The following is a 12,358-nucleotide window of genomic DNA, read 5'->3' on the forward strand; positions in this document are numbered from 1 at the left end:
AGCTATGCTGGTACAGTTATCACACTTGTGATGTACACTTATTGTATATGCACTGAACATGTCAATAGGGGGTGCGGTAGCTCAACGGATGCCTCTTTTGACATCTGGTTGCTGGACCTCCATATACCTCCAAAAGGTTATGGAATACAATAGTAGACTAGTTTTTAAATGTGGCAGATTTGTAGAAAATCTGATCCATTTCCCCCGGATAGGGTTGTTTTTAGTTGTAAAGGTATGAATTTCTGCAGTCCCTGATCAGATGTATGGGACAGTCGCAGAATAAACCAGAACAGAACTTGTGCTCCACAACTATAGTATGCAGTATGTTTGCTCCGCAAAAATATAAAATGTTCCCAAAATTCGGACCATGACCGCATCAGTATTTTGTGGATCTACAATTTGAGGAAAGCAAAATGGGTGCAGTTGTGTGCACAAGGTCTTAAAGCCAAGCCTTCTGTGCTAGTGTATTGTAACTTGTAGGAATAACACTTCAAGAAGGCTTTGGTAATCATTGAAGAGCGTACATCCTAGCCAAAGGGATACTTAAAGGTGGTGCCCAAACTTAAGAACCTATTCAAAGGATAGTGAGACCATAAGGCTACATGCACATGTTCAGGATTCATGTGCGGAGAATCCGCACTGAAATCCGCAGGTGTTCACAGGCAAATCCGTGCGGTCAATCCGCATTAATTGGTGCGGATTTGCGTGCGGATTCGGTGCGGATTTTCCGCATGCGGATTTCACTAAGTGAATTAAGAAAATCCGGTCAGGAAAAAAAAAAATTAATTGACATGTCGCGGATTTTAAAATCCGCACCGCAGGTCAAAATCCGCGCGAAAAAATCCGCATCGTGTGCATTGAGAATTTCAAATTCTCATAGAATACAATGTACATGACCTACGTTGCGGATTTTCCGCACGCAAATCCGCACGGAAAATCCGCACGCAATCCTGATCGTGTGCAGGGGGCCTAAGGACTCTTCCCTCAAATTAAAAGAATGATGTATCAAAGTGAATGGAGCAGAATATGGAATGTCAGATCACTTCTAAACTTCTTGAAACTTTTTTGTAAAGTGCTAAGAAAAGCGGTTTGGGCCTCCTGCAGGATGACGGGTTTACCATAATTTGGACCAGAAATTGGTGAATGTGATTTCAGTTTCTGGTGCAAGGACAGCCCAAAATGTGCCAAGCTTATTATTCACTAAGAAGTGCTAAGTTTATTAAGACTGGTGTATGAAATGCCTGTCTACATCACCTATCAAGGTCTCTGCCAACTGTGGTGAACACTAGGAGAACTGCATGTGATTGCCGAGGCCATTGATTGGCTTGCAGCAGTCATGGGAGTGTAGGGGTCATCCCTCTCCCCTGGTCCAGAGGGGATGGCAGTTGCAGAACTAGAACAGTGGGACTTACTGTGCAGCACCATTAGTAAGGTTTATTTTATGTCTGAGTACCCTTTAAAGGGCTTCTGTCACCCCGCTAAACACTTTATTTTATTTTTTTTGTTTACTTATAATCCCTACACTGCAATTTATGCCTACATAATCTAATTAATCATTTTGGTCCAGTAGATTTTAAGACATGCTTTTAAAATATGCAAATTACCTTGCTACCAGCAAGTAGGGCGGCTACTTGCTGGTAGCAGCCGCATCCTCCGATCCTAAAGACGCCCCCCTCCGCATGTTGTTTGACAGGGCCAGGGAACGGAATCGTTCTCTGCTGGCCCTGCCTGTTTGCATTCAAAATCTGGTGCCTGCGCCGCGGCCGTACCGGTCTTCAATCGGCGCACTGAGAGGCGGCCGTTCCATCCTTAATGCGCCTGTGCCAATGACGTCACATCTACACCCGGCGCATTGAGGATGGAGCACAGAGCGAGAGGCCGCCTCTCAGTGCGCCTGCGCCGATTGAAGACAGGTGCAGCTGCGGCGCGGGCGCCAGATTTTGAATGCATGCAGGCAGGGCCAGCAGAGAACTATTCCGTTCCCTGGCCCTTTCAAACAACATGCGGAGGGGGCGTCTTTAGGATCGGTGGATGTGGCTGCTACCAGCAAGTAGCCGCCCTACTTGCTAGTGCATAAATCGCAGTGTAGGGATTAGAAGTAAAAAATAAAATAAAAAATAAAGTTTAGTGGGGTGACGGAAGCCCTTTAAAGAGGACCTCTCCCTTCTCCTTACTACACGGCCATTAACAATGGTGATGGTAATTGGTTAATAGGATGCAGCTGCGGTAATCGTCCGCTTAAGAGCAGTACAGCCACTCCACCTAGTTGTACCCTCAAGGCATGCAGTTGTCCTCACTACTTCAGAAACCATGATGCTTGTGCATGCTTAACTTGCTAAGAACACCAGGGTAGGTTTTGACTGCTTTTGTTTTCCCTGTTGCTCTTTACTGTGGTCATTGGAGATATCAGAATACATAGTTTTTAAAGATGTTTCCCCTTGCCCATTACAGGACCCATGTGAGAAGGACCTCCATCCAGGACAGGAAACCTGAGAATGTAAAAAGGTTCCCCTCTACATCTGTTCTGGTTTCCTGTCCACCGGCAAGGATGTCTTGGGGAGCTCTTGCCTCCTAGAAGGTTTCTACCTCTAGAGCATTCACACTTGGGGCTGGGGAAGGTTGAGGGTCTACTGAACAGTAAGAGGACCTATTCCTTTGGGGCATAGTCAATCTTTGTAGCAGCCCATCTAAGTCTGGCTGCACTCTTCTTGCTAGTCCCTCACCACTTTTGGTGGGAGCTGCTGTGGCTGGGTCAGGCAGTTTTCGAAATGGTCCATCCCACGGTCCTGACTTCTGTTGCTTGGAATCGTGCTTACTGTGTACATTAAGGCTGGGTTCACACCTGAGCGTTTTACAGCGCGTTCCTATGCGCTGTAAAACACTCAACAAGGGAAGCATTGGTTTCTCCTATCGGCATGGTTCTCACCTGGGCGGTTTACAGCGCGTACGATCGCGCTGTAAAACGCCCCAAGAAGTACATGAGCTTCTTTGGGGCGTCTTGTTGCGCGTTCCCGTACATAGACTTTCGGGAACGCGCGACAATGGGCGTTCGCTTGTCTCTGTATGCGCGATTGTACCGGCGTTTGCATACAGAGCGCTCCTTTCAGAACGCTCAGGTCTGAACCCAGTGTTAGTTCCACCGCTGTTGAATGACCCTCACTTTTTTTCCTAGCTATGTGTTGTCAGTGAGGATGCAGTGGTGTCCGGCCAAGGCAATGCTATGAACTAAATCGATTAGCACAAGCAGGGCTGTGGAGTCGGTAGATAAATGCTCCGACTCCTCAGTTTTTTGTACTTCCGACTCCTCTGTATTTAATATGCGAATGTATTTTATACATTCCTTGAAGGAAAGAAAGAAGTTCTTCTAAGCTCTTCTAGCACAGAGGTAGTTGGGCAGAAGCTGCTGCCTTCTCCTTTGTGTGCTGATCTTCTGCTGAAGATAGGGCAGTGGGAGGATCCAGGAAGGGACATTTATTTTAAAACATGATTTCCCTAGAAGAATCCCATAGTCATGTTTAAAGTTTAAGATAACATTCTGAGTTTACACATTTTATAGCCTTAGCTGAATGACAGCAGTTTTTCCAATGGTTTACAGCTTCAGTCTTGAACTATTGACCCTCCATTCCCTTCACTTATACAAGTGTCTCTAGTCCTGCAAAACACATATTTACTTAATCCCTTATCAGTGAGAGGCTAGGCTAACCATGGGCGTTGTGTTCCCTATAACATCAGAACACAACACAATGGAAAGTATATGTATTGCCACTCCTAATTGTGCATTGCGTGCCATATAGTGAAGCATATGAAAAGCATGCTTCACATCACTGAACGCGTTTGTTTTGCGGTTACGTGAGGCACTGCATGCATTGGCCTTTATTCTTACAGTAGAGAAGTCATTAATTATAACTGTTTATGAATTTGGACATTTAAACTTGCTTTTTTTATTTTTTATTCCAATTAAAATTTAGTAGGAGTCGGTTCATTTTTTGCCGACTCCGACTCCAGGTACCCAAAATTGACTCCGACTCCACAGCCCTGAGCACAAGATGTGCAAATCTGCTAGTTTCCTTCAGTGTCTTGAGTCCTGGATGTTTAGTTTTTGTCTTAATCCCTCTAAGTTTAGGGCACCTTAAATTGCTATGACTGTGTGATACCTCTGCATGGCACTTACAGTGCTGCATTGAACAGATATGTAATGCAAGAACATATTATAACTGTTTGCTTCCTACTTTAAATGGTCATGCATTTCATTACATTCTGTATAGTGGAGATGGTATTGTACATCACAGAAGTGCCATATGGTCTATAAGGCTATGGTCTATAAAAAAAAAAGTTAGTAGTGTAAGATGAGACTAGCAGGAGAGAAATTTTATTCCTGAGCTGCCCACTCCATGCCATGACTGCCACTCTGACTCTGATTCGTGCAGCGTTTTTGGCTGGGCTAGAAGTCCTGTTCTGTATATGTTCTTGTGAGACACATGGAGTGCTTTATAGGGATAGTGACTTACAGTCCAGCCAAAAACTCTAAAATTCAGAGTGCCAGTCACGTGTTGTGCCACAGTCTTTTAAAGGAGTTTTCTGAGATTTTACTACTGATACCCTGACCTCAGGATAAGCCATTAGTATTGAATCGGTGGGGGTCTGACAACTGTGACTTGCGCGATCAGCTGTTTGCGAATACACCAGAGCTCCTGTGAGCTTCGCTGCCTCCTTGCAGCTTACCAAGCACTGCGGTATGGCTGTTAGTATTGCAGCTCAGAGCCATGGAGCTGCACCTAGGCCAGTGTTGGCGAACCTACGGCACGGATGCCAGAGGCAGCACTCTGAGGCCTCTGTGTGCACCCACACCCTGGAAGTCTATAGTGTACTGATATACCTTAGACCTTTCCTGCCATTCATCAGTCCAGGGTGCACTATGAATGACACAAGCAGCGCATTGAATGTAGGCAGCCTATTACAGCTAAATTATAAAGTACATAGAAGATGGACTGTAGTACTCGGGTTAAATTGCTGTGTTGGCACTTTGTGATAAAGTGGGTTTTGGCTTGCAGTCCTAGGCCATGTTACTGATAAACAGGTCGTCGCTGGCCTCGGGAAAAGCTGAGAGAAGGCAGGGTGCTCACAGGAGCACCAGTTCCTTCTCAAACAACTATCCTGAGGATAGGTCATCAGTCTAAAAATTTCAGAAAACCCCTTTAACCACTTGGCGCCGCGCTAACGCCGAAAGGCGTCATTGCGGCGGCTCTCCCAGGCTACGCTAACGCCAATTGGCGTCATCTCGCGTGAGCCGAGATTTCCTGTGAACGCGCGCACACAGGCGCGCGCGCTCACAGGAACGGAAGGTAAGCGAGTGGATCTCCAGCCTGCCAGCGGCGATCGCTCGCTGGCAGGCTGGAGATGTGATTTTTTTTTTTAACCCCTAACAGGTATATTAGACGCTGTTTTGATAACAGCGTCTAATATACCTGCTACCTGGTCCTCTGGTGGTCCCTTTTGTTAGGATCGACCACCAGAGGACTCGGGTAGGTCAGTAAAGTAGCACCAAACACCACTACACTACACTACACCCCCCCCTGTCACTTATTAACCCTTTATAAACCACTGATCAGCCCATATAGACTCCCTGATCACCCCCCTGTCATTGATCACCCCCATGTCATTGATCACCCCCCTGTAAGGCTCCATTCAGAGGTCCGTATGATTTTTACGGATCCACGGATACAAAGGATCGGATCCGCAAAACGCATACGGACGTCTGAATGGAGCCTTACAGGGGGGTGATCAATGACAAGGGGGTGATCACGCATATAGATTTCCTGATCACTTCCCTGTCATTGATCACCTCCCTGTCATTGATCGCCCCCCTGTAAGGCTCCATTCAGACGTCCGTATGATTTTTACGGATCCACTGATACATGGATCGGATCCGCAAAACACATGCGGACGTCTGAATGGAGCCTTACAGGGGGGTGATCAATGACAGGAGTGATCACCAATATAGACTCCCTGATCACCTCCGTCATTGATCACCCCCCTGTAAGGCTCCATTCAGACGTCCGTATGATTTTTTACGGATCCACGGATGCATGGATCGGATCCGCAAAACACATACGGACGTCTGAATGGAGCCTTACAGGGGGGGAATCAATGACAGGCGGGTGATCACCCATATACACTCCCTGATCACCCCGTCATTGATCACCCCACTGTAAGGCTCCATTCAGATGTCCGTATGTGTTTTACGGATCCACGCATCTATGAATCGGATCCGCAAAACACATACGGACGTCTGAATGGAGCCTTACAGAGGGGTGATCAGTGACAGGGGGGTGATCACCCCATATAGACTTCCTGATCACCCCCCTGTCATTGATCACCCCCCTGTCAGGCTCCATTCAGACGTCTGCATGTGTTTTACGGATCCACGCATCCATGGATCGGATCCGCAAAACGCATACGGACGTCTGAATGTGTTTTACGGATTCACGCATCCATGGATCGGATCCGCAAAACGCAAACGGACGTCTGAATGGAGCCTTACAGGGGGGTGATCAGTGACAGGGGGGTGATCACCCATATACACTCCCTGATCACCCCCCTGTCATTGATCACCCCCATGTAAGGCTCCATTCAGACGTCCGTATGTGTTTTGCGGTCCCGATCTATGTATCCGTGGATCCGTAAAAAAACATGGACGTCTGAATGGAGCCTTACAGTGGGGTGATCAGTGACAGGGGGGTGATCACCCCATATACACTCCCTGATCACCCCCCCTGTCATTGATCACCCCCCTGTAAGGCTCCATTCAGACATTTTTTTGGCCCAAGTTAGCGGAAATATATATATTTTTTGTTTGTTTTTTCTTACAAAGTCTCATATTCCACTAACTTGTGTCAAAAAATAAAATCTCACATGAACTCACCACACCCCTCACGGAATCCAAATGCGTAAACATTTTTAGACCTTTATATTCCAGACTTCTTCTCACTCTTTAGGGCCCCTAAAAAGCCAGGGCAGTATAAATACCCCACATGTGACCCCATTTCGGAAAGAAGACACCCCAAGGTATTCCGTGAGGGGCATATTGAGTCCATGAAAGATTGACATTTTTGTCCCAAGTTAGCGGAAAGGGAGACTTTGAGAAAAAAAATAAAAATAAAAATAATTTCCGCTAACTTGTGCCCAAAAAAAAAATTTGGATGAACTCGCCATGCCCCTCATTGAATACCTTGGGGTGTCTTCTTTCCAAAATGGGGTCACATGTGGGGTATTTATACTGCCCTGGCATTTTAGGGGCCTGAAACCGTGAGAAGAAGTCTGGGATCCAAATGTCTAAAAATGCCCCCCTAAAAGGAATTTGGGCCCCTTTGCGCATCTAGGCTGCAAAAAAGTGTCACACATCTGGTATCGCCGTACTCAGTAGAAGTTGGGGAATGTGTTTTGGGGTGTCATTTTACATATACCCATGCTGGGTGAGAAAAATATCTTGGTCAAATGCCAACTTTGTATAAAAAAAATGGGAAAAGTTGTCTTTTGCAGAGATATTTCTCTCACCCAGCATGGTTATATGTAAAATGACACCCCAAAACACATTCCCCAACTTCTCCTGAGTACGGCGATACCAGATGTGTCACTTTTTTGCCGCCTAGGTGGGCAAAGGGGCCCACATTCCAAAGTGCACCTTTCGGATTTCGCAGGCCATTTTTTACACATTTTGATTGCAAAGTTCTTCTCACACATTTGGGCCCCTAAATTGCCAGGGCAGTATAACTACGCCACAAGTGACCCCATTTTAGAAAGAAGACACCCCAAGGTATTTCGTGATGGGCATAGTGAGTTCATGGAAGTTTTTATTTTTTGTCACAAGTTAGTGGAATATGAGACTTTGTAAGAAAAAAAATAAAAATAAAATAAATCATCATTTTCCGCTAACTTGTGACAAAAAATAAAAAGTTCTGTGAACTTACTATGCCCATCAGTGAATACCTTAGGGTGTCTACTTTCCGAAATGGGGTCATTTGTGGGGGTTTTCTACTGTTTGGGCATTGTAGAACCTCAGGAATCATGACAGGTGCTCAGAAAGTCCGAGCTGCTTCAAAAAGCGGAAATTCACATTTTTGTACCATAGTTTGTAAACGCTATAACTTTTACCCAAACCATTTTTTTTTTTTTACCCAAACATTTTTTTTAATCAAAGACATGTAGAACAATAAATTTAGCGAAAAATTTATATATGGATGTCGTTTTTTTTGCAAAATTTTACAACTGAAAGTGAAAAATGTCATTTTTTTGCAAAAAAATCGTTAAATTTCGATTAATAACAAAAAAGTAAAAACGTCAGCAGAAATTAAATACCACCAAATGAAAGCTCTATTAGTGAGAAGAAAAGGAGGTAAAATTCATTTGGGTGGTAAGTTGCATGACCGAGCAATAAACCGCTAAAGTTGTGGAGTGCCGAAGTGTAAAAAAGGGCCTGGTCACTAGGGGGGTATAAACCTGTGGTCCTTAAGTGGTTAAGGCTCCATTCACACGGATCCGCAAAACACTGCAATGTGCGTTCCGAATTTTGGGGGCTGCACATCGCTGACACTAAAAGAATATGCCTATTGTCCGTAATTGCGGACAAGAATAGGACATGTTCTATATATTTTTATTTTTTTTTCAGAATGGAATTGCAGACTTGGAAGTGCGGGTCCTCAATTCTGTATCCAGGCAGCACATCGTGCTGCCCCATAGCAGTGAATGGGGCCTAACCCGGCAATAAAGGCTCCAGAAATTGAGCTATCCTGCCTTTTTTAAATCTTCATTACTAACCAGCCAGATGTAGGAGCGCTTCTCTAAGTGTTTCCTAAAGATGCACTGAGATCTTTTAGGTAGTAGACAAACTTGTATTAGGTTTTCCTTGTTTCTTGTCTGGCCTTTGTTAGGTTAGCACATCTTCTGATTTTTACATTTAACTGTTTATCCCAGCTGTATGTGATGGAGAAGCTCTATACTGTATCAGAGTCCCTTACACCATCTACTGCAGTCCCTGTAAGTCCCACCTCATGCACTTCTAAAAAGCAGAAGAGGACCCCACTGTATCAGAGATCTGTAAGTCAGGGAGTTGTTGGCCCTCAGCATGAGTATCTGCCAGCGTCAGGTCTTTACTCTGTATTAACATACTAAGTTTAATATCTGGGCTAACTCTAGGCATCTTGTGTGGCTTCCTGGTTGTGTGTGTGTGTGTTTTTTTTTTTTTTTTTTTTTTTAAATATATATAGATTTGATATTGTTGCATGTAATGGCTTATGTGTCTCCACCAGATCGCTTTCTTTTTGGGAGGTTGTGTCAGTTTGACCAACTGTAGTCAAAATTTGATGACCCCCTTTAATTTGGACCTGCTGTAGATAAAGTAACTTTTTTTTTTGACAAATCTGAACTAAATGGAAAATCTTGGAGCCCCACATTCACATCATCGTGTTTTCCATGTTTCTGTTTTGATGTTGTTTTTAGTTTTTCCTCATTTTATTATTTCTCTTGAAGTGCTGTTTTTTTTCTGTATATTAACATGGTGTTGTAAATCGCTTAACTGCATTTTTATTTTATTTGTATTCCTTTTTTGAAGAGGGGTTGAAACTAACAATGTCTCCTTTCCCATCAGATGAGCTTTGACCCAAACCTTCTCCACAACAATGGACACAATGGGTACCCCAATGGTACTTCAACACTTCGTGAAACAGGCATTATCGAGAAACTGCTAACATCTTACGGATTTATTCAGTGTTCAGAACGTCAAGCTAGACTATTTTTCCACTGCTCACAATACAATGGAAACTTGCAAGAACTTAAAGTAGGAGGTACCCATAAATATATATATTTTATTTTTCCTTATTCTGTATGAAGGGGTTGTACCAATGGACATCTCGAGTCCATTGTCATTAATCACAACTCCCCACTACTGGTTGTTGTGTATTACTTGGCTGCTCATTCATTTAAATTGGAACTATAGTACAATTTCTTTGCAGTGGCCACTGGGGGTTTCAACAGCCTGACCTGTGATAATCTCTTTTACGGGATGAGCTGATTAAATTTGTAGTTTTAAATATTATTTTTTTTTTTTTTTTTTTTTTTTCTGCAGATGATGTTGAGTTTGAAGTGTCATCAGACCGACGTACTGGTAAACCAATTGCGGTTAAATTGGTAAAGATCAAAACTGAAATTATGCCAGAAGAAAGAATCAATGGACAGGTGGGTAACTAATTATGGTGTCTCCTTATGGTCATATGTTTTCCTCCTCTTATAGGCAGCTTGGCAGTATACCAGCCATCTATGGCTTGCTCACAGGACATGCTATGAATGTCTAGTAGATGTGGTCCCACACTTACTTAGTTGATCAAGCAGTGGGTGATACTGACTGCAAATTGGGGGGGTGTTTAATTAATCCCATCCTTAGCCAGTGGAACCTGTGGAGATAAACTTGCCTGCTCCCTAGGATATCTGCACTGCACTTCGTTCCCCTTCTATCAGCATCCACACTAATGGGGGCATTTGCAGCCAGTGAGCCAAGCAGAACATCACTGTCTCATGTGCTGCTTGGGGACAGGTCACCATTAAGGCCACTCATTAGCTGCATCAGCACATATGACCCCCATCGTTACATATGTTGACAGACAAGGATCAAGCTGCACTAACCCAGCATGGTCTCTTCAGCTTGAAGCCATGCTTCCGGCTCTGCTCAAAGAGCTAATTCTGCTGCCAATAGCTGCATGGAGCAGCAGAGCGTGGAGGTGTCAGACCCCCGCTGATTGGATTTTGAGTACCTATCAAGGTTAGTACCTCATACTGCAGAAATGTGGTCAGGTATTGACATCACTAAATAACTTCATGAAGTTAGGCCTCATGCACACCGTGCCGAAACGGAACTGGCGCAGGCAATATAAATGCCTATTGTCCGCAAAGTGTGGACAAGAATATAGGACATGAGATGTATATCTCTATCTTATCTCTATCTCAACAGTAGTGTGCATGAGGCCTTAGGAGGGGGGGGGGAATGGGAGGCCGCACACTGCCACCAATGGTTGTTACTACTATAGAGAGAGGGGGGGCCGATGGTGGGCGCACACTGTGCCACCGATTTTTAACTATAGAGGAAGGGGGGGGGGGGGGGGAGATGGTGGGCGCACACTTTTTTTTTTTTTTTCCACGGACCCATTGAAAGTCAATGGGTCCGCGAAAAAAACCCGGAAAACGGCACAACGGCCACGGATGCACACAACGGTCGTGTGCATGAGGCCCTACAAGAACAAATTAAAAACCTTGCTTTACATATGTAGATAAAGGCTTCTGTGCACTGAAAAGCTGAGGTGCACTGGGAGATTAGGCCCTGACCCTCAGTGCACCGAAGCCCTCATTTGAATGAAGAATGTCTTGACCCTGCTGAAACATGCTTTAAGTCCATTTTTCAGTTCAGATTTTGGTTTGGATTTGCAGCCAATAAGCTTCCCTCTTCTGTTCTCTTGTATCTTAATAGGTTGTCTGTGCCGTGCCTCATAACTTAGAAAGCAAATCCCCGGCTGCCCCAGGCCAGAGTCCTTCAGGGAGTGTGTGCTATGAACGTAATGGAGTAAGTCCTGTAGACCCTTTTTTATGATTAATTTTTATTTTTCATTTTGCAGTGTGGCATTCTCTGTACCTTATTTTAAATAGAGACCCCTAATGGGTAACACATAGTATAATAGGAAATTATACAATTTTCTAATGCATTTACATTTCTGCATATATAACTAGTAGAATAGTATAGCCTATGTATCAGTCCTGTGTAATGTATCCATAGCCTTTCTGAAGCATGGCCGCAGTCATGGACTGTTCACTGACATTCAGTAAGCAGCAGTGTTACATGGTGTACACGTGCTGGGCCAGCACACAGACACTTCCATGTGATGAGTACATGGGACTAGTGCTGGAATAACCTTGTGGTTATTATATGGCTGCCTGCCTCTAGGTGATGTCATGTTAATAAAGTTTAGTGTAATAAAAAACAGATCTACTTCCATGCACTGCCAGACATGAGGTGCTGCTGCAGGTAGTAATACTGTATATGGTGTACATCTTCTGCTGTCTGATACCTATGCACTGAAAGCCGGGTCACACGATGGCTCGCATGACTAATGCCATGTTTAGTTTTATCCAGCTCTCCAATGGATGCATTTTACAGGACTAATATGGGCCATACCATCACTTTTCCTATCGGGATGGATATGTGTATGGATAGAAAAGGTCCACCCAGAATTTTAAATTTATAATAGAAAATGTTCAAAGTTTTTTATTCTCCACAAATAAATGTAATCATTAAAACCAGAATACCTCTTTAAGTGAG

The 12,358-nt window shown here is 44.2% G+C and overlaps 1 protein-coding gene across 8 annotated transcripts in view; it reads left to right on the forward strand.

Annotated features, from left to right (window-relative positions):
* Positions 1-12,358, forward strand: part of CSDE1 (cold shock domain containing E1) — a 52,122-nt gene that overhangs the window by 16,246 nt on the left and 23,518 nt on the right. For 7 of the 8 annotated variants that reach the window (XM_044288493.1, XM_044288494.1, XM_044288495.1 and 4 more), the window contains 4 exons: positions 8,971-9,093; positions 9,644-9,839; positions 10,121-10,230; positions 11,513-11,605. In XM_044288493.1, the coding sequence (XP_044144428.1) occupies positions 8,971-9,093; positions 9,644-9,839; positions 10,121-10,230; positions 11,513-11,605 (522 nt within the window). The remainder of the gene's footprint in view (positions 1-8,970; positions 9,094-9,643; positions 9,840-10,120; positions 10,231-11,512; positions 11,606-12,358) is intronic. The other variant, XM_044288500.1, reaches the window with a different exon arrangement.

The sequence above is a fragment of the Bufo gargarizans genome, chromosome 3, assembly GCF_014858855.1.
Source record: "Bufo gargarizans isolate SCDJY-AF-19 chromosome 3, ASM1485885v1, whole genome shotgun sequence".
NCBI classification, from domain to species: Eukaryota; Metazoa; Chordata; class Amphibia; order Anura; family Bufonidae; genus Bufo; species Bufo gargarizans.